Genomic DNA, 22080 nt, shown 5'->3' with positions numbered 1-22080 from the left:
AGATCGCTCCCATAAAGGAGACACCCATTCCAACGCTGAACCCTCAAGCAAGGAAATAATGTATGCTACTTTGGATCGATCCGTGGGAAAATTGTGTGCGAGGAGTTCAAACTGCACCTCGCACTGGTTAAGAAAACCACGGCAATTCTTCGGGTTGCCGTTGTAGCGAGAGGGAGTGGGAAGCTGAAGGCGTGACCTGGTACCGGACACTGCGTGAGCATTAACAGGAACGACTGCCGGAGTGGGTACTGGAGCTGGAACTGGAACTACTGAAGCCAGGGAAACCTGAATTTGATCCAACCTGCCGGATAGCTCTTGGAGATACCGCATCACCTGGTTTTGCGCCGCTTCCTGACTCTGTACACGGGAAACCAGATCTTGGATGGCACTTGCTTCTGGGTTCCGATTCCCCGGGTCCATGTGGCCTGTGTATACTATCACTGACCTGGTCGAAGGGTGTTGTGGACTCGGGGCTTCTTCCGGTGACAGGGAAGAGGAACCGCTACTGGGTCGCAATAGAGATGGCCGGATGTAGGTCTTCTTCATACAGGATGAAGACGGTAAGCAGGAAGCACGGAGGAATGATGAAGGTCTCCTGAAAAACAAGACTAGTGAAAGTGCTGAGTGCTGAGGTACAGAGATGCTGGTATTATTGAGGTGCTGAAGGCACTGAGGTGCTGAGACACCGAGGTACTGAGGTGTTGGAGTTCTGTGATACTAAGGTGCAGAGGCTCCGAGGTGCTGAGGTTCTATGGTGCTGAGGCACCGGAGTGCTGAGGAACAGAGGCACTGAGGTGCCGAGGTACTGAGGTGCTGATGGCGCTCAGGCGCCTTGGTGGCACGGAGGTGCGTGATAGCACTCGGGCGCTTGGAGGCACGGAAGTGCGTGATGGCGCTCGGGCGCTTGGAGGCACGGAGGTGCGTGATGGCGCTCGGGCGCTTGGAGGCACGGAGGTGCGTGATGGCGCTCGGGCGCTTGGAGGCACGGAGGTGCGTGATGGCGCTCGGGCGCTTGGAGGCACGGAGGTGCGTGATGGCGCTCGGGCGCTTGGAGGCACGGAGGTGCGTGATGGCGCTCGGGCGCTTGGAGGCACGGAGGTGCGTGGAGACACTGGAGACACTGGGACACTGGAGATACTGGAGACACTGGGACACTGGAGACACTGGAGACACTGGAGACACAGCGGAAAATAGGAACAAGGGAGCTCTGGAAATCACTGCTTCTGACAAGCAGAACGATGATACACAGGCGCCGGCTCCCTGCTCGGCGTCTGGCTTTGAACCTCCCGCCTTGGTCTGATTGGCGGAGCGGGCAGATGATGTCAGCCCCGCTCCGCCTACCTAATATAAAGCAGCATGGCGGCGCCCTCGCTCCGGGAGCCGCCGGAGAGACCCGCCGACCCAACGCCGGACCCCCGAGGCCGCCGGAGGGGAGAGACGCCAGGCCATCCAGGACACCCGCAGCGGTAAGCGCGGCCGCCGCTGCCCGCGGGGTGTGACAATAACTGAATGCACTAGTGTCTGCTGATGAGTTAAAATGTAATATTCACATCAAGTACAAGAGTACACTGGTGAATGGTGATACAGATAAATACTGTAATAACTGAGTCCCAGAATGCATGTGTATGGTGTTTGACAGGAGTTCAAATAATGATAATGTCCAGTATAACTCTGGTAAATGAAGATAAACAGGAATTAAAATATTGACAATGTCAAGGTGTGAAGTCAAGGATGCTGATAAATACAGTAGGTATCTTAATAATGACAATGAACAAAAGTGAACTGGTAAGTGTCATTGAGCAGGAGCATATTGAATCTAAATTCTTGCAGAGACATTGAGAGACCAGAAGTCCTAGGAGTAGTTCTGGTAGGATCAGAAGGTAGCCAGACTCCATGATCCAGCAGGAAGCACACTGTGGGACAGAGTTAAGTTAGTCAAACAAAGGTGCAGCCACAGCTGGTTAATTAGGCAATCAGTCCAGGTAATCACATATAGAGTCTGTGCTGAAGACAGGCCCGGCGACAGGGGGGGTCAAAGGGGACAACCCTCCCGGGCCCCGAGCTTCAGGGGGGCCCCATCACTTGCTTGGTCTGGTTGGTCTTCGCTTTGTTGCCTTCATTATGCTTGCGGCATGCCTCTCTGCCGCCCCGTCCCTGTCTGACGATCTGCTGCCGCTGCCGCTGAAGAGCCGGGCAGCAGAGCAGCAAACACAGGCTACACTGACTGTGTGAGTCAGGGCTCCTTATAGCAGCTGCCCGCAGCACTACCTCTGTCCAACCCTGCTCCCTACGTGCCTGGATGGCACCCTCACAGCCTGTCATACTGTATACTATGTCAAGGTACTGCCATATTATTCTATATAACTGTGTGTATGGTGAGTTCTATGTGTATGTGTGTGTATGTATATATATATATATGCAAAAAATGTCCCTGGCACTCCGGACTTCCGTTCACCTTGCTCCGGTGCCCTCCCCTCAGATCTGCATCTGTGTATATGGTCCTTGTATGCCGCCCATACAAGGACCATATATATATATATATATATATGTGTGTGTGTGTGTATATATATATATATGTATAAATTATAATATATATATATACTGTATATTTTATATATATATATATATATATATATATATACAGTATATGTGTGTGTGTGTGTGTGTGTGTGTGTGTGTGTGTGTGTATATATATATATAAATTGTGCCATTGTATACAGGATGAATCATTATTGCATTATGATTCTTTTCATAGCGCTGTTGTATACAGGGAGTCATGGCAACTCTGACTTCCGGTTTTGTCACTTCCGGCACCAGGGAACCCTGATCAACTCCTACGGCGTCTTTTCCTGAATGTTGGTTCCAGCTGCTGACGTCACTACGGAGGCGCCGGAGCCGCAACGGGGAGAGATGGCGGGAGTGACGGGAGGACGTGGTGCCACGGAGGTTTGGAGATTACACATTACACACAGGTGAGGCATTATACAATGTTCTATTTAAATGCTCGTTTTTGCCACTATCTCTACACATCCTTTGAGAAAGGTGTGCAGACACCGAAACGGCTGTCAGGGGTATCGGAGGAATGTCTCCAGGAGCGGTAACATGCTTGTAAACGCTGCTGCTCTTTATATACAATTTGACTTGTGCACTTGAGCATTTGATGGAAACTTTTATTTGTGGATTAAAATCAAAGTTTTTGCTACTGGTTGTGCTGATCACTTCTATACACTCAGCAGTGCTGTATGTGTTTACGAGGTTTCTGTGTTATCAGATTGTGTGGATCTGGCACCCGGACTTCAATTTAGTATTGTGTGCAGTTCATGAGACGTGTATTATACCATAACCATTGGAATTGGAACTAGCACCACGTTTTTTCATTATTTCATATCTAAGGATTTTTTAAAAAATCAATTATTACGTTTTTTTTTTTTTTTTTTTTTTTTTGTCTGTTACTTATGGATCTGGATGCTGGGGAACTTATTGGCACGAAAAGATTCACTGAGAAAGATATTTCAAAAATTCTATTTACTAACACTGATCAACTTGCATTTGATGTCGATAGTCCAGCTGAAATACATTTGGACCTTCTAAAATTAAGGAAGAGACTGGTCGAACTAGAGCTACATGGCTTAACACTTTCCCAGTACCATAAAGAAAATCTTATCCCTAGGGGGTTTCGCATCAAAAACCAACCTACATTAGGTCGGACCAATAAGGAATTCTGCAAACAGTGGTGTTTAATTTTGAACCAATGTAGCCGTGACTTAATGATCCTTGTTATACAACAAGTTAATCAGGATATTGATAGTGTCAAGAAGGATATTGTGTTATGTGAATCCAATGGTATTGAAATTTTAAGATCTGATACCAGTAATGAGTGGTTAGCCAAACTAGAGGAATCAGTCAAAACGTTTAAAGCAGACCTTCTGACATTTAAGAAGAGTAAATATAGGAAAGTTAAGGAAGATTACAGGGAATCTAGAGTATACCCCTGGTTGACTGGACAGGCTAATAGGAGACCCTGGAGAGGTGGTGCTGGAAATAGAAGAAGGCAGGACATACATTTTACTGATATTGAGTCTAATACCTCCCATAGCGATTCTGACCAATCAGGAAGGGGTCCTTTTTTAGGGGACAAAATTTCCACAAGAAGCAAATACAAGGGAAGAGACCCTGTAGGAGAGGGGGCAATAGGAGGAAGCTATCAAAAAGGGACAAACAAGACCAAGAAATAGTGGTATTCAATCTTTCTGATTATACACCGACACCTTCAGAACTATCAGTACTTAACAAAGGTCTATCATTTGTACAAACTTACAAACAAAGACCGTTTGACTGTGAGGTTGAACTGTATAAGTTCCATCGCCAGTTACGTCTTAAAGACTTTTTTTCTAAACATCCAGCTGATATTGCTTCCACGACTGACACACCATTTAAGAAATCAAGCTCCTTTGACCCACCTTCTAATAATCCCTCGATTGAGACCTTTATGAGGCTGGTCAAAAGAGATATTATTCCCATTATGCATAATACAAAAATGCGTTTTTCAAATATCACATATGAAGAAAAAGTTGCCATACACAATCTGAGAGAGAACACAGAAATTATAATAAGACCAGCTGATAAAGGTGGCGGGATTGTGATTTTGAACAGGGATGACTATATAAGAGAGGTCATGAGACAACTGTCAGACTCAGTCTGCTATAAGAAATTGTTGTTTGATCCAACTGACAAATACAAAAGAGAAATCGATAACATAGTGCAGATGGGTCTATTAAATGGTTGGGTTGACATACAAACTGTAGAATTCTTGACTCAGGAATTTCCCAAAATTCCGTTACTGTACATTCTACCAAAAATCCACAAATCGACAACAGCACCACCGGGTAGACCAATTATTTCTTCCATGGGCTCCCTATGTCAACCAATATCTCAGTATATTGATTACTACTTGCAGCCAGTGGTTCAAAATACTCCTTACTGGTTGAGAGATACCACTGATTTCCTTAACAAATTATCTACTTTTGGTTCTCCCCCTACTGGATGTTATCTGGTAACACTTGATGTTGCCAGTTTATACACAAATATTGATCATGATGAGGGAATACAGGCGGTCCGTCGAGTTGTAGGCTCCAGTCCACACTACAAAGGTCCACCATCTGAATTTTTGATGTTATTGATTGAGTTAATTTTGCACAAGAACTATTTTCTTTTTGATAATACTTTTTATTTACAACTCAAAGGGACCGCGATGGGGTCAAACATGGCCCCATCGTATGCGAATATCTTTATGTATGATTACGAAAGGAAGCATATTATGGCTAATCATGAATTTTCTCAGCACATTGCTTTTTATGTTCGTTTCATAGACGATTTGTTTTTGGTGTGGACTGGGACTGATATAGCTCTGAGGGACTTCGTGGATTCCCTTAATCACATACCTGGGTCCATTAGGTTTACTTATTCAGCTAGCCTGACAGTGATACAGTTTTTAGATGTGTCTATTTCATGTAACAATGGACATTTTGAAACTGCTTTATTTAGGAAACTGTCGGATAAAAATAGCTTGCTCCTTGCATCAAGCTTTCATCCCCAACCGTTGAAGAAGGGACTTCCGTTTTCACAGCTTGTTCGAGCTGTAAGAATTACCTCTAATCAAACTGAATTACAACAATCACTTACCAGAATGGGGAACAATTTCCTAGATCGAGGCTATGATCCAAAAGAGATCGAAGCTGCTAAGCAAAAATGCTTGAAACTGAAAAGAGAAGACCTACTAACTCCGAAAGAAGTCAATAAAAATAAAAGTCATGGCAAAATGATGTTTGGCACAACTTTTTCAATAACATCGGGTGCACTAAGATCAGCAATTTTGAATCACTGGCACATTATTAGATCAGATCCAGTTATTGGTGAACTGTGTGGAGAGAAACCATTATTCTGCTACAAGAGGAGCAATAACCTAAAACAACAAGTGACGTACTCGGACATCAGCCCTAAAGTTGCACAAGGTAGAAATTGGCTAACTACTACCAAGGGCTCATTTAAGTGTTCTGGATGCGTCAATTGCCGATTTATCCTCACAGGAACGAGTTTTCAAAATCCCCTGACAGGCCGTATATACTATCTAAAACATCGGATGAACTGTGAGTCAAAATTCGTGATCTATATGATCCAGTGTCCATGTAAACGCATCTATGTGGGCAAAACTATTCGAATGTTGAAAGAAAGAATCGGAATGCACCGATCTTCAATAAAGAAAGCATTTGCGAAATTGGAAACAAACACACCACCAGTTGCCAAACACTTTGCCATGGCAGGACATACTATCAAAGACTTCAGCTTCATGCCGATCGACCATATCCCCCCCCTACGCAGAGGAGGTGACAGACACAAACTATTACTCAAACGGGAGTGCCAGTGGATTTATGACTTAAAATCTATGACCCCGTTAGGCCTTAATGAAGAGTTCAATATGTCAGTTTTCTTAGGCTAGTTATTGGACCCAGGTATGGACATTGGTATATGTTAATACAGTAATCAACCCCATACTCTGGATCCATTGTGTGTGTTTATGTCGTTATCTTCTTTATTTAATTTATTTTTGCATGTTTTATGTAGGTGTTTTTTATACAACACGTTCGCATATCCTGTTAATATGGCTATTGTGGTGAACATATTATTTAATTACCATGAGGCTCTATTCCTATATACTTTAAATTGTGCCATTGTATACAGGATGAATCATTATTGCATTATGATTCTTTTCATAGCGCTGTTGTATACAGGGAGTCATGGTAACTCTGACTTCCGGTTTTGTCACTTCCGGCACCAGGGAACCCTGATCAACTCCTACGGCGTCTTTTCCTGAATGTTGGTTCCAGCTGCTGACGTCACTACGGAGGCGCCGGAGCCGCAACGGGGAGAGATGGCGGGAGTGACGGGAGGACGTGGTGCCACGGAGGTTTGGAGATTACACATTACACACAGGTGAGGCATTATACAATGTTCTATTTAAATGCTCGTTTTTGCCACTATCTCTATACATCCTTTGAGAAAGGTGTGCAGACACCGAAACGGCTGTCAGGGGTATCGGAGGAATGTCTCCAGGAGCGGTAACATGCTTGTAAACGCTGCTGCTCTTTATATACAATTTGACTTGTGCACTTGAGCATTTGATGGAAACTTTTATTTGTGGATTAAAATCAAAGTTTTTGCTACTGGTTGTGCTGATCACTTCTATACACTCAGCAGTGCTGTATGTGTTTACGAGGTTTCTGTGTTATCAGATTGTGTGGATCTGGCACCCGGACTTCAATTTAGTATTGTGTGCAGTTCATGAGACGTGTATATATATATATATATATAATTTTTTTACAGCGACTTTGTACTTTATAAGGGGGGGGAGTCAAGGCAAGGTGGGGGGCCCCAGAGAAATTGGTGTACCGGGCCCCAAGATTTCTCTTGCCGACCCTGGCTGAAGACATCTCCAAGGTGAGTGAACCAACAGGCAGAGCAGAAGAACTGCATGGAATCATTTCAGTACCCCCTCTGCAAGGAGCGGATTTCAAATGCTCACAAGCTATTTCTTATTATTCCTTCTGTTCTGCGAAGAACCTTTAGACCCCCTTTGGAGTGCCAGGGTTTCCTCCTGAAAAAACACTTGAGCAGAATGCACGGGCATCCCAATAAAATAAGTAGCTTCCACTAAAAATTTGCACTCAGAGTCCGAATCTGATGCAATGATTGTCACTGAATACTCATTCTTAAAAATGTATCTGTGCCAAGAAATGAACCTGTGACACCAGAATTTCTGAGGAACCAGAGAATGAACACATGTCAGTGAAACTATTGAACAAGTCACTGGTTTTCTGAGTATTCTGCTGACTTGGGGATGCCTTACTTCCTAAAAGTTTTGAAATCCTTAATATATTAATCTAACAAACTTCAGTCATAATCTGGGAAACCAGAGGGCGGAGCATCAGTGGTACGCTGAAAACATTGAGCAGATGGTGGATAATCGGAAGGCTGAAGAGGACACAGTCACATTAGAGGCTTAATGGCAGAGGGACTAAAGTTTTTAAGCACAGCTCTATAGAAAGTTGTATGATCCTGAAGCATTGGGTCCCTAGCTTCTATTAGTTGATTCACCCATTCCAACACCTCTCCTCTGAAGGTTAGAATAAGATAACCAACCATATGTGCTTGAATAGTGGGAATCTTTGGTTGCATCCCTAAAGTATTACTAGCATTGTTTCTCTAAACATGAAACTGGTCAAGATCTCCATATAAATAGGCTTCTGCTGGAAACCCTGAGGGCTCAAGATGAGAAGGACATTGAAAGCTCAGATGGCCCCAGCTGGGCAGCAGAATTGGATGGACCCGCCTAGACAGCACACTCAGACAGTCCAGTCTAAACATGAGCCTCAGATGGTCCCGACTACTTAGCAAACTTTAACAGCCCTGGCTGGACCAGACTTTTAGATGGTCATAGCTTGACTCGGCTCATGGATGACCCTGACTGGGCAAAAGATGATAAGCACTCATGAGACTGGACACTCAAGAGCTGGCTGGAGACACAAGGACCATTATACTGGTAGCATTCAGAAGGGTGGCTGGCTGCACTCAGAATGATGGTAGCACGCAGGATGGTACTTAGAATGGTGGCCAACACAGTGGTACTTTCCTCAAGACTGAAGGAAAGTATGCATGGGACCTCATGCCCCAAGGCAAGGGCAGATAGAACCTCATGCCTGAAAGCAAGGGCAGATAGATTGCTTGCTTGTACTGTGCCTAGAGATAGTTGAACATCTGTGTATCAAAACCCCCTGGCACATTATCACAGATTAAGCCTTAACTGTACTTTGTACAGTTATATCTGACTATCTGCTATTCAAGTCCTGGTGCTCCAGTTATCACAGAAAATCTTTGCTAGCATACCACTTGTGCTAATTGCCAAAGGAATCTGACTTTAGACCTAAGTATGGACATCTTTACTTCCTGTGACTTTTAGAAATGATCACGTATGAATGTTTATTACATATATGAAAATATGCATACAGACAATGAAATAAAAAATCCACTTGCATCCATATGTCAGTCACTAATTGCAAACAGCTTGTAGTACTAGAATTTCCAGAAGGGACACTGCCCTATTTGCACACAACCTGCTAATGTATAATAAAAACACATTTGAATATAAAGTTATACTGTTTTCAAGGAGAGATGACAATGCAATATTTATGCCCATGCTAATAATATAATAAAATCTTATTTTCAGGTATAATTATGGTATGTACATATATAAATGGCATTACTCTATTTTTACACAGCCTATCAATGTAAATAAAATACTTATTTTAATATCTAATGATGTACAAAAATAAATTACCATAATTTATTAGTATACAACATCTAAAAACTTATTTTAAAATGTAATGAATTGGTGGTCATTCCGAGTTGATCGCTCGTTATTTTTTTTCCGCAATGGAGCGATTAGTCGCTAATGCGCATGCGCAATGTCCGCAGTGCGACTGCGTCAAGTAAATTTGCTATTAAGTTAGGTATTTTACTCACGGCATTACGAGGTTTTTTCTTCGTTCTGGTGATCGTAGTGTGATTGACAGGAAGTGGGTGTTTCTGGGCGGAAACTGTCCGTTTTATGGGTGTGTGCGAAAAAACGCTGCGGTTTCTGGGAAAAACGCGGGAGTGTCTGAAGAAACGGGGAAGTGTCTGGGTGAACGCTGGGTGTGTTTGTGACGTCAAACCAGGAACGAAACTGACTGAACTGATCGCAGTGGCAGAGTAAGTCTCGAGCTACTCAGAAACTGCTAAGAACTGTCTATTCACAAATCTGCTAATCTTTCGTTCGCAAATCTATTATGCTAAGATTCACTCCCAGTAGGCGGCGGCTTAGCGTGTGCAAAGCTGCTAAAAGCAGCTTGCGAGCGAACAACTCGGAATGAGGGCCATAGTGTACAAATAGAATTGGCATTGCCCTATCTGTTTGCAACCTAACAATGTAAATTAAAATAATTTTTAATATAAAATAATGTGTTGAATAATGGTTAATAAATAAAAGAATAGTATTTTTGTGATTGGTCATGATGGGCAAAATACAGTTTTGCAACTGTATTCTCCATTCAATAGTTCCAGCTTCAGTCCATACAGTAGGTCCGCTACTGGTAAGACTTATTTCTACAGTACTTTTGTATTTCATATGTTGATACTTTATATATTGTTCTAAACTTGTCTTTACTTTGTTTCTACAAACTAAATTAGTACCAGCAGCTAAATCAGAAAAAATTACTCCTGTTCAAAAATTACAGACAGAACATAATTGATTTATTGCTTAACTAAGTAATTAATTTCTTGAAATATGTGCACTTGTATTTTAGGCAGAGTTACAGTAAGCATGAAATTGATTTTCATTATAGAAAACTCAGTGTGTGCTCTTGACGATTAAGCATTCGATTGTTTTCAATTCAACTATTATCCCGAAAATATCTGTAAAAAAAAAAACTAACTCCATGAATCTATCAAATACAGTATTTATTTACTTTTTGAAACTGTCAAACAGTAGCAAATATGTTATTGTCTGCTTTACACTAACTATATCTGTCAACTAATTTTTGCATACACTGTAAAGTTAATACGATATGATAAATATCTGTATAACTGATATAACTAAATATGTCTTTACCCATTAAAATTTAATATATTTGAAGCAGAATGTAATATCTTTAAAAGCAGTAAAAAGTAAATCTCCATATACAGTATATGCAGCAATTTTGCAGAATGTATGGCCCTGCAATGGCTACAATGCTTAGTACTAATCAGATCACAGTCAATTAAAAATACTAGAAATAAACACTACAAACTTTAATGTGGTTATTATTTTTGATATACTTGGACTTGAGGATAGATGTTTCTTTAGTGTTCACAATATTAAATCACAGGATATACTGTAGGGCTTAATTCAGTAAGTATTGCAAATTCTGCTAATTTTCAATCCTCTGGATTGCATGCTGGGTGCCGCCCATCACTGGGCAAGGCCGCCCAGCATGCTGACCGGTGCATCCCCCTGTTTAACAAGCAGAAATTGACAGGCAGAGGCGATCACATTTTCTGCACCCCCCCCCCCCCCCCCCCCCCCGTAGAAGGTGCGCAGGATGGGTGCTGCACGTGCACAATAATAACACACACACGCTGTACAATCATAATAATTCCGGTTGGGTCGCGATTTGCAACCCAACCTGAATTAGCCCCATAATTAATAAAAATATAGGGATGTAATAACTTGAGATAAGGGGAAAGGCAGAGAAAATGTCTGTATATATTGCTTCTCAATATGAACTAAAGGGATTTCTTTACCTTCTTCCTGCTAGCACTAAGTTTAGATGAGAATACTGCACATCCATGGGCACCTATGATAGCGTTAAGTGACCCAGGTGTTACTAAAGGGATAGTTCACTTACTGTCAGCTGTCTTCTCCAGCAATGGCTTCCTCACCTCTAGCTGCCGTTGTTTGCTTCTCCTCAATGTAGAAGCAGAAAGTGAGCTGTCACTTTTATCAGGTTGTCTCTAAAATGTGTTCAAAAAATATCTCTGCTGCAGCTGCACGGAATGATAGCCCTTGAGCCCAGATTCTAAATACGCACTGGAACGAGTTTTATGAAGGACGCAACAATCATGTTCTGTCCTTCATAAGCATAAACAAGGTCGCTAGTGATATCGCTAGGTTGAATGTGCAGCACATCCAAACCTAATGTTCATCAATAATGACCATGGGAGCGCACAATAACCCATACACACTGAGCGATGTAGGCAATGTGTTCTAACGAAATGGCAAATCGGCCCCACATCACTCCAGTGCATACCCAGCTTTAGTATGCAGTCTGCTGACACCACCAAGAGGGTGACTTATCCTTCCCTCTCCTTGGAGGGGCTATTTTTAGTAACAATGGCGGTAGCTACTTTCTGCTCCACACTGATAACAGACGAAGCAGAAGTGGCTTTTTTATTCTAACTGTATTTTTTGTATATGAACCACATAGTCACGAATAAATACACTGTACACATTTTCTATTGCTCTGTTTTAGAACTCCCTATGTATTACTGGTAATCTAAGAAATTTAGTGAATCAAATTGGAAATATAATCAAAATATTCCTGTATTTATGGAATTTATTTCTGTAAAATTTTACTGTTTTGTTATGTTGTCTGATTTGTGGGCAGTTATACTGTAATTTTCTCCCAACAAAAGAACTTTTTACACATATTCTGAGGTACCCGAGCAGAATGTACGTGTACTTTCATGACCTCTGCACTGTCAAGTATATTAATATATGTGAGTGTTTGTAACTTTTCCACATACAGTATACTCTATGTGCCACCATCACAAAATATCTTTTCCATACGGAATTTAGAGGGAGATTTATCAAACATTCTAGAGATGAAAAATAGATGTTGGACATAGCAAACAATTGAACTCCAGCTGTCATTTTATAAGATGTTCTAGTTAATTGATTGTTTGCCTCCTTTGTCCTCTTTGGTTTGATAAATACATACAGTACAGTATACAACATTTTTTGTTTACTAGTTATTTTATTTACACTTACTTTTCTGTATTAAAAAGGCTTGTGACACTTTGTGTATATCTTTGGTATTGTTCCCATTCCTTAGTAGCATTTTCAGTCACTAATTCATCTGTAGGGATTTGTTCAATCTTCATCCTTTCAGCAAATTTATTTGCCCCAGCACCAGTCAGCATATTGTGTGGAGTCTACAATACACATACACAATGACAATCATGAAATGAATAACACTAGTGTAAAGTACACATTCCCTTAACAACATTTCTCTAACGTCCTAGTGGATGCTGGGAACTCCGTAAGGACCATGGGGAATAGCAGGCTCCGAAGGAGGCTGGGCACTCTAGAAAGATCTTAGACTACCTGGTGTGCACTGGCTCCTCCCACTATGACCCTCCTCCAAGCCTCAGTTAGATTTCGTGCCCGGCCGAGGTTGGATGCACACTAGGGGCTCTCCTGAGCTCTTAGAAAGTTATAGTCTTAGAATTTGTTCTTTTCAGTGAGACCTGCTGGCAACAGGCTCACTGCAGCGAGGGACTAAGGGGAGAAGAAGCGAACTCGCCTGCTTGCAGCCGGATTGGGCTTCTTAGGCTACTGGACACCATTAGCTCCAGAGGGATCGACCGCAGGCCCAGCCTTGATGTTCGGTCCCGGAGCCGCGCCGCCGTCCCCCTTACAGAGCCAGAAGCAAGAAGATGGTCCGGAAAATCGGCGGCATGAAGACTCAGTCTTCACCAAGGTAGCGCACAGCACTGCAGCTGTGCGCCATTGCTCCTCATACACACTTCACACTCCGGTCACTGAGGGTGCAGAGCGCTGGGGGGGGGGCGCTCTGAGGCAGCAATAAAAACACCTTGGCTGGCAAAAATACCTCAATATATAGCCCCAGGGGCTATATATGAGGTAAATACCCCTGCCAGAAGTCCATAAAAAACGGGAGAATAGGAAGCGAAAAAGGGGCGGAGCCTATCTCCTCAGCACACTGGCGCCATTTTCCCTCACAGCTCCGTTGGAGGGAAGCTCCCTGGCTCTCCCCTGCAGTCTACAAGGGTTAAAAAAAAAAAGAGAGAGGGGGCACTAAATTTAGGCGCAGTATACATTATATATATAGATATAAAGCTATAGGGGACATAACTCAGTTAGTCCCTGCAGTATATAGCGCTCTGGTGTGTGCTGGCATACTCTCACTCTGTCCCCCCAAAGGGCTTTTGTGGGTCCTGTCCTCGTTTAGAGCATTCCCTGTGTGTCTGCGGTGTGTCGGTACGGCTGTGTCGACATGTTGAATGAGGAGGCTTATATGGTGACGGAACAGAGGCCGATATATGTGATGTCGCCCCCTGTGGGGCCGACACCAGAGTGGATAGAGAGGTAAAAGGTATTAACCGACAGTGTCAACTCCTTACATAAAAGGGTGGATGACGTAACAGCTGTGGGACAGCCGGCTTCGCAGCCCGCGCCTGCCCAGGCGTCTCAAAGGCCATCAGGGGCTCAAAAACGCCCGCTCTCTCAGATGGCAGACACAGATGTCGACACGGAGTCTGACTCCAGTGTCGACAAGGTGGAGACATATACACAATCCAATCCGTGACTTGATCCCGGCAATAAAAAATGTGTTATACATTTCTGACTTTAACCTCTATAAATGGGTTTTAGGTTTGGGGAGAAAAAACAGGCAGTGTTTTGTTCCCCCATCAGATGAATAAATGAAGTGTGTGAAAACCGTGGGTTCCCCCGTTAAGAAACTGGTAATTTATAAAAAGTTACTGATGGCGTACCCTTTCCCGCCAGGAGGATAAGTTACGCTGGGAGATATCCCCTAGGGTGGATAAGGCGCTCACACGTTTGTCAAAAAAGGTGGCACTGCCGTCTTAGGATACGGCCACTTTAATAGGTACCTGTTGATAAAAAACAGGAGGCTATCCTGAAGTCTGTATTTACACACTCAGGTACTAGACTGAGACCTGCAGATAGTGCTGCTGCAGCGTGGTTGGTGACCCTGTCAAACAGGGATAATAGTTGGCAAACATAAAAACATATTAAAGACGTTGTCTTATATATGGGGGATGCACAGAGGGATATTTTGCCGGCTGGCATCCAAAATAAATGTAATGTCCATTCTGTCAGGAGGGTATTAGAGACCTGTCACTGGACAGGTGATGCTGACTTAAAAAGCGCATAGAGAGCCTTATAAGGGTGAGGAATTATTTGGGGATGGTCTCTGGGACCTCGTATCCACAGCAACTGCTGGGAAGAAATAATTTTACCTCAGGTTTCCTCACAGAAAAAGGTACAGTCCTTTCGGCTTCAGAAAAGCAAGCGGGTCAAATGGCGCTTCCTTTCTGTACAGAGACAAGGGTAGAGGGAAAAAGCTGCACCAGTCAGCCTGTTCCCAGAATCAAGATTCTTCCCCCGCCTCCTGTGAGTACACACCATGACGCGGGTGCTCCACAGGTGTAGCCAGGTACGGTGGGGGGCCGCCTCAAAAATTTCAGCAATTAGTGGGCTCGCTCACAGGTGGATCCCTGTTTCTTCCAAGTAGTATTTCAGGGGTACAAGCTGTAATTAGAGATGTCTCCCCCCAGCCGTTTCCTAAAATATGCCTTGCTGACAACTCCCTCAGGCAGGGAGGCTGTGCTAGAGGCAATTAATAAGCGGTATTCCCAGCAGGTAATACTCAAGGTGCCCCTACTTCAACAAGGACGGGGTTACTATTCCACACGGGTTGGGGTACCGAAACCGCATGGTTCGGTGTGACCCATTTTATATTAAAATCCTTGAACATAAAAAAATTCAAGTTCAAGATGGAATCGCTCAGGGCGGTTATTGCAAGCCTGGACGAGGGGGATTACATGGTATCCCGGGACATCAAGGATGCTTACCTGCATGTCCCCATTTACCATCCTCGCCAGGAGTACCTCAGATTTGTGGTACAGGATTACCATTACCAAGTCCAGACACTGCCGTTTGGACTGTACATGGCACCGAGGGTGTTTTATCAAGGTAATGGCCGAAATGATGATACTCCTTCAAAAAAAAAGGGAGTTGTAATTATCCCGTATTTGGACAATCTCGTTATAAGGGCGAGGTCCAAGGAGCAGTTGGTAGTCGGGGTAGCATTATTTTGGAAAGTGCTACAACAGCATAGGTGGATTCTAAACAGTCCAAAGTCACAGCTGGTTCCTATGACACGTCTACTGTTCCTGAGGATGGTTCTGGACATAAACCAGAAATAGTGTTTCTCCCGGAGGAGAAAGCCAAGGAGTTGTCATCTCTAGTCAGAGACCTCCTGAAACCAAAATAGGTAGCGGTGCATCATTGCACGCGAGTCCTGAGAAAAATGGTAGCTTCTTACGAAGCAATCCCATTAGGCAGGTTCCATACAAGAACTTTTAAGAGGGACCTGTTGGACAAGTGGTCCGGATCGCATCTTCCGATGCATAGGCTGATAACCCTGTCTTCAAGGACCAGGGTATCTCTACTGTGGTGGCTGCAGAGTGCCCATCTTCAAGAGGGCCGCAGGTTCGGCATACAGGACTAGGTCCTAGTGACCATGGATTCCAGCCTTTGAGGCTGGGGGGCAGTCACATAGGGAAGAAACTTCCAGGGACTTTGGTCAAGTCAGGTTATTTCCCTACACATAAATATTCTGGATCTGAGGGCCATTTACAATGCCCTGAGGCCAGCAAGGCCTCTGCTTCAAAACCAGCCGGTACTGATCCAATCAGACAACATCACGGCAGTCGCCCATGTAATCAACAGGGCGGCACAAAAAGCAGGATGGCGATGGCAGAAGCCACAAGGATTCTCCGATAGGCGGAAAATCATGTGTTAGCACTGTCAGCAGTGTTCATTCCCGGAGTGGACAACTGGGAAGCAGATCTTCTCAACAGACACGACCTCCACCCGGGAGAATGGGGACTTCCTCCAGAAGTCTTCCAATAGGATTGTACACCATTGGGAAAGGCCACAGGTGGACATGATGGCGTCCCGCCTTAACAAAAAGCTATAAAAGATATTGCTCCAGGTCAAGGGACCCTCAGGCGATAGCTATGGACGCTCTGGTAACACCGTGGGTGTACCAGTCGGTTTAGGTGTTCTCCCCTCTGCCTCTCATACCAAAGGTACTGAGAATAATAAGAAGGCGAGGAGTAAGAACGATACTCGTGGATGGCCAAGAAGAGCTTGGTACCCAGAACTTCAAGAATTTATATCAGAGGACCCATGGCCTCTGCCACTCAGTCAGGACCTGCGGCAGCAGGGGCCCTGTCTGTTCCAAGACTTACCGCGGCTGCGTTTGACGGCATGGCGGTTGAACGCCGGATCCTGAAGGAAAAGGGCATTCCGGAGGAAGTAATTCCTACGCTTACTAAAGCCAGGAAAGAGGTTACAGCAACTCATTATCACCGCATATGGCGAAAATATGTTGCATGGTGTGAGGCCGAAAGGGCCCCAACAGAGGAATTTCAACTAGGTCGATTTCTGCATTTCCTGCAAGCAGGAGTGACTATGGGCCTTAAATTGGGTTCCATTAAGGTACAGATCTCGGCTCTGTCGATTTTCTTTCAAAAAAGAACTCGCTTCAGTACCTGAAGTTCAGACAATTATAAAAGGAGTGCTGCATAGTCAGCCCCCGTTTGTGCCTCCTGTGGCACCTTGGGATCTCAACGTGGTGTTGAGTTTTCTTAAAATCACATTGGTTTGAACCACTAAAAACCGTGGATCTGAAATATCTCACATGGAAGGTGGTTATGTTATTGGCCTTGGCTTCTGCCAGGCGAGAATCAGAATTGGCGGCTTTGTCTTGTAAAAGCCCTTATTTGATTTTCCATATGGATAGGGCAGAATTGAGGACTCGTCCCCAGTTTCTCCCTAAGGTGGTGTCAGCGTTTCACCTGAACCAGCCTATTTGGTGCCTGCGGCTACTAAGGATTTGGAGGATTCCAAGTTGCTGGACGTTGTCAGGGCCCTGAAAATATATGTTTCCAGGACGGCTGGAGTCAGAAAATCTGACTCGCTGTTTATCCTATATGCACCCAACAAGCTGGGTGCTCCTGCTTCTAAGCAGACTATTGCTCGTTGGATTTGTAGTACAATTCAGCTTGCACATACTGTGGCAGGCCTGCCACAGCCAAAATCTGTCAATGCCCATTCCACAAGGAAGGTGGGCTCATCTTGGGCGGCTGCCCGAGGGGTCTCGGCTTTACAACTTTGCCGAGCAGCTACTTGGTCAGGGGCAAACACGTTTGCAAAATTCTACAAATTTGATACCCTGGCTGAGGAGGACCTGGAGTTCTCTCATTCGGTGCTGCAGAGTCATCTGCACTCTCCCGCCCGTTTGGGAGCTTTGGTATAATCCCCATGGTCCTTACGGAGTTCCCAGCATCCACTAGGACGTTAGAGAAAATAAGAATTTACTCACCGGTAATTCTATTTCTCGTAGTCCGTAGTGGATGCTGGGCGCCCATCCCAAGTGCGGTTTATCTGCATTACTTGTACATAGTTATTGTTAACTAAATCGGGTTATTGTTGAGCCATCTGTTGAGAGGCTCTATTGTTTCATACTGTTAACTGTGTTTCATATCACGAGTTGTACGGTGTGATTGGTGTGGCTGGTATGAGTCTTACCCGGGATTCAAAATCCTTCCTTATTGTGTACGCTCGTCCGGGCACAGTACCTAACTGAGGCTTGGAGGAGGGTCATAGTGGGAGGAGCCAGTGCACACCAGGTAGTCTAAGATCTTTCTAGAGTGCCCAGCCTCCTTCGGAGCCCGCTATTCCCCATGGTCCTTACGGAGTTCCCAGCATCCACTACGGACTACGAGAAATAGAATTACCGGTGAGTAAATTCTTATTTTTAGTTATTCATTTGCTTTGTGCGAATGAACAAAATACAACAATGGCAAATGGATAATGGATTAAAAAGTACTAATATGTTTCAGCATTTAAAGGCAATGAGAAAAATGCAGTCACAATGTGAACATTTATGTGGTCAACACCAGAATGTCCACTAGGAGAAAATGGTGATGTATGGCATGTCAACAAAGTGATTATTTTGATGATAGATATGTTAGGGATAGACATAGCATTAGTCTTGGTGTCAGGGTCAGGTCAAAAACTGCGTGTCATTAATGCATTTCATCAATGTTGACTGCAGCATTTCAACCTTGTGCATATCAATATGCGGACAATGTCGACGTGTCTGTTGCCATGTTGATCATTGTGTTATTATGATATTGACATTATGGATGTTGACCATTGATATAGTATACTGAACCAATAAAAATCAGTTTTTAATACAATATTCAATATATATAATACACAGTGAAAGTCAATTATAGTTTGTAATCAGATTTAATAACAATAGGATTTTTAGGGCATATCATTTATAAACTGGATATATATAAACCATTTGCCTTTAACATGGTATATTTGGTCATGGCCTGATCATCCATAAATCATCCTACAGTAGGATCTGGCAGGATCACTCTTTTGAGACAATGGGTTTTTGCCCTGCCTTGGTTTTCTTTTCTTTTTGACAATTGGAAGATGGAGCCACATTCAGAATGGTGCATATGGCCCCATTAAAATCTTAAACTGGTAGTGGATGTACAGTAGTCACTTTGTGGATCAATCAATTTTACTGATAATGTAGCCTATTAATTCACTAAAAAACAGTGATATGATATCCCATAGAGACACTGTGCTTGTGCTTCTGTGATGTACAGCAAGTAGTAAACAGTTACTGTTGTTTGAAAAGCTCTAATACATATTATTACAACAATAATGACAAGAATTGAAAGGGAGATAAATATATGGTAGTAGGGATTGGTGGTGGTAAGTAGTCACATATACTGTAGCTGGCACCAGATATGAGTGTGTACATTAGACGTGACACGATACATGACCCTACATATTTGTTTGGCTCCAAATATGATTCTGAATATCAGATGGAGTAAATAGAACTCTAATTTCTATACCTCACGTAAAATAATAAGAAAATAAGGGATGGAATGCATTAATAAAATATATGTATATTGATGTGACAGAATAAATATAATTATCAAGACACACACACACATACATCTATAACACAAACACATACTGTATATATACACTGCTCAAAAAAATAAAGGGAACACTAAAATAACACATCCTAGATCTGAATTAATTAAATATTCTTATTAAATACTTTGGTCTTTACATAGTTGAATGTGCTGACAACAAAATCAAACAAAAATTATCAATGGAAATCAAATTTATTAACCCATGGAGGTCTGGATTTGGAGTCACTCTCAAAATTAAAGTGGAAAAACACACTACAAACTGATCCAACTTTGATGTAATGTCCTTAAAACAAGTCAAATTGAGACTCAGTAGTGTGTGTGGCCTCCACGTGCCTGTATGACCTCCCTACAATGCCTGGGCATGCTCCTGATGAGGTGGCGGGTGGTCTCCTGAGGGATCTACTCCCAGACCTGGACTAAAGCATCCACCAACTCCTGGACAGTCTGTGGTGCAACGTGGCGTTGGTGGATGGAGCGAGACATGAGGTCCCAGATGTGCTCAACTGGATTCAGGTCTGGGGAACGGGCAGGCCAGTCCATAGCATCAATGCCTTCGTCTTGCAGGAACTGCTGACACACTCCAGCCACATGAGGTCTAGCATTGTCTTGCATTAGGAGGAACCCAGGGCCAACCGCACCAGCATATGGTCTCACAAGGGGTCTGAGGATCTCATCTCGGTACCTAATGGCAGTCAGGCTACCTCTGGCGAGCACATGGAGGGCTGTGTGGCCCCCAAAGAAATGCCACCCCACACCATTACTGACCGACTGCCAAACCGGTCATGCTGGAGGATGTTGCAGGCAGCAGAACGTTCTCCTTGGCGTCTCCAGACTCTGTTACATCTGTCACATGTGCTCAGTGAGAACCTGCTTTTTTCTGTGAAGAGCACATGGCGCCAGTGGCGAACTTGCCAATCTTGGTGTTCTCTGGCAAATGCCAAACGTTCTGCACGGTGTTGGGCTGTAAGCACAACCCCTACCTGTGGACGTCGGGCCCTCATACCACCCTCATGGAGTCTATTTCTGATCATTTGAGTAGACACATGCACAGTTGTGGCTTGCTGGAGGTCATTTTGCAGGGCTCTGGCAGTGCTCCTCCTGTTCCTCCTTGTACAAAGGCGGAGGTAGCGGTCCTGCTGCTGGGTTGTTGCCCTCCTATGGTCTCCTGATGTACTGGCCTGTCTCCTGGTAGCGCCTCCATGCTCCGGACACTACGCTGACAGACACAGCAAACCTTCTTGCCACAGCTCGCATTGATGTGCCATCCTGGATGAGCTGCACTACCTGAGCCACTTGTGTGGGTTGTAGACTCTGTCTCATGCTACCACTAGAGTGAAAGCACCGCCAGCTTTCAAAAGTGACCAAAACATCATCCAGAAAGCATAGGAGCTGAGAAGTGGTCTCTGGTCACCACCTGCAGAACAACTCCTTTATTGGGGGTGTCTTGCTAATTGCCTATAATTTCCACCTGTTGTCTATTCCATTTGCACAACAGCATGTGAAATTGATTGTCAATCAGTGTTGCTTCCTAAGTGGACAGTTTGATTTCACAGAAGTGTTATTGACTTGGAGTTACATTGTGTTGTTTAAGTGTTCCCTTTATTTTTTTATATATATATATATACAAACTTATATGCATCTGTTGCCAATTATATTAATTAATAAAAGATAAAAGTGCTGATAAATAATATTTACTGTAGGAACTACAGAGTCCCAGTTATTGGAAATGGAGTCTCAGACTCATGAACAGGATTTAATCAGCAGAAATGTCCTAGTGCTAAAAATGAGACTCTACTTGGAGCCTGCACTGAAGAAGCCCTGCCCACAAAATGTACATTTGCCATGCCCCCTGGGAGAATGGTGATCCACTCACTGAGATCACAACTGCCTGCACTCAGCTGCTACAAACTGCTCAGTCATTTCCACACCACCAGGAACCACTAACATATGCTGATAACCTGGATGGGCAATAGCTTACATGACACATGTTGAGTACACACCTGCTTTTCAATTCTCAGACAGGGATACCCAGACCGGACCGCTGAGTGGGAATTCACTGTGACTTACTACACATAGCCAGTTAGCAGCATCTGATATGATGTTTTCCATGCCTCCACATACTTCTTACTTAATTTCTAGGTTCTCTAAGGAAGAGGGTGTGTGATTACAGCCTGCAATCTGGTATCAGACTGCATCTCACTCCACCACAGCAGTAGAAACCCTGCTTCTTCCTGTATACAAGAGAGTACTTTTCTTTCTTTTTGCAAGATGAGTATGGTGTCTGGCGATGAAGCCAAAAAAGGGACCCCTCTAAAGTCATCTTGTGAGGTCTTGGTAATATATTGTGGAGAGGGGGTCTGGACTGCACAACCTAGTTTCTTATAATGGGATGTGATACCTTGCTGGGACTTAGTACTATAAGAT

The 22080-nt window shown here is 43.8% G+C and overlaps 1 protein-coding gene across 1 annotated transcript in view; it reads right to left on the bottom strand.

Annotated features, from left to right (window-relative positions):
• LOC134911459 (isoaspartyl peptidase/L-asparaginase-like) overlaps positions 1–22080 on the bottom strand; it is a 153776-nt gene that overhangs the window by 75784 nt on the left and 55912 nt on the right. The window contains exon 3 of the mRNA XM_063919657.1: positions 12620–12783. Within this exon, the coding sequence (XP_063775727.1) occupies positions 12620–12783 (164 nt within the window). The remainder of the gene's footprint in view (positions 1–12619; positions 12784–22080) is intronic.

Source organism: Pseudophryne corroboree, chromosome 4 (assembly GCF_028390025.1).
Source record: "Pseudophryne corroboree isolate aPseCor3 chromosome 4, aPseCor3.hap2, whole genome shotgun sequence".
Taxonomy (NCBI): Eukaryota; Metazoa; Chordata; class Amphibia; order Anura; family Myobatrachidae; genus Pseudophryne; species Pseudophryne corroboree.
Note: the sequence above shows the minus strand (reverse complement) of the source record. Positions and strands in the feature narration are given on the sequence as shown.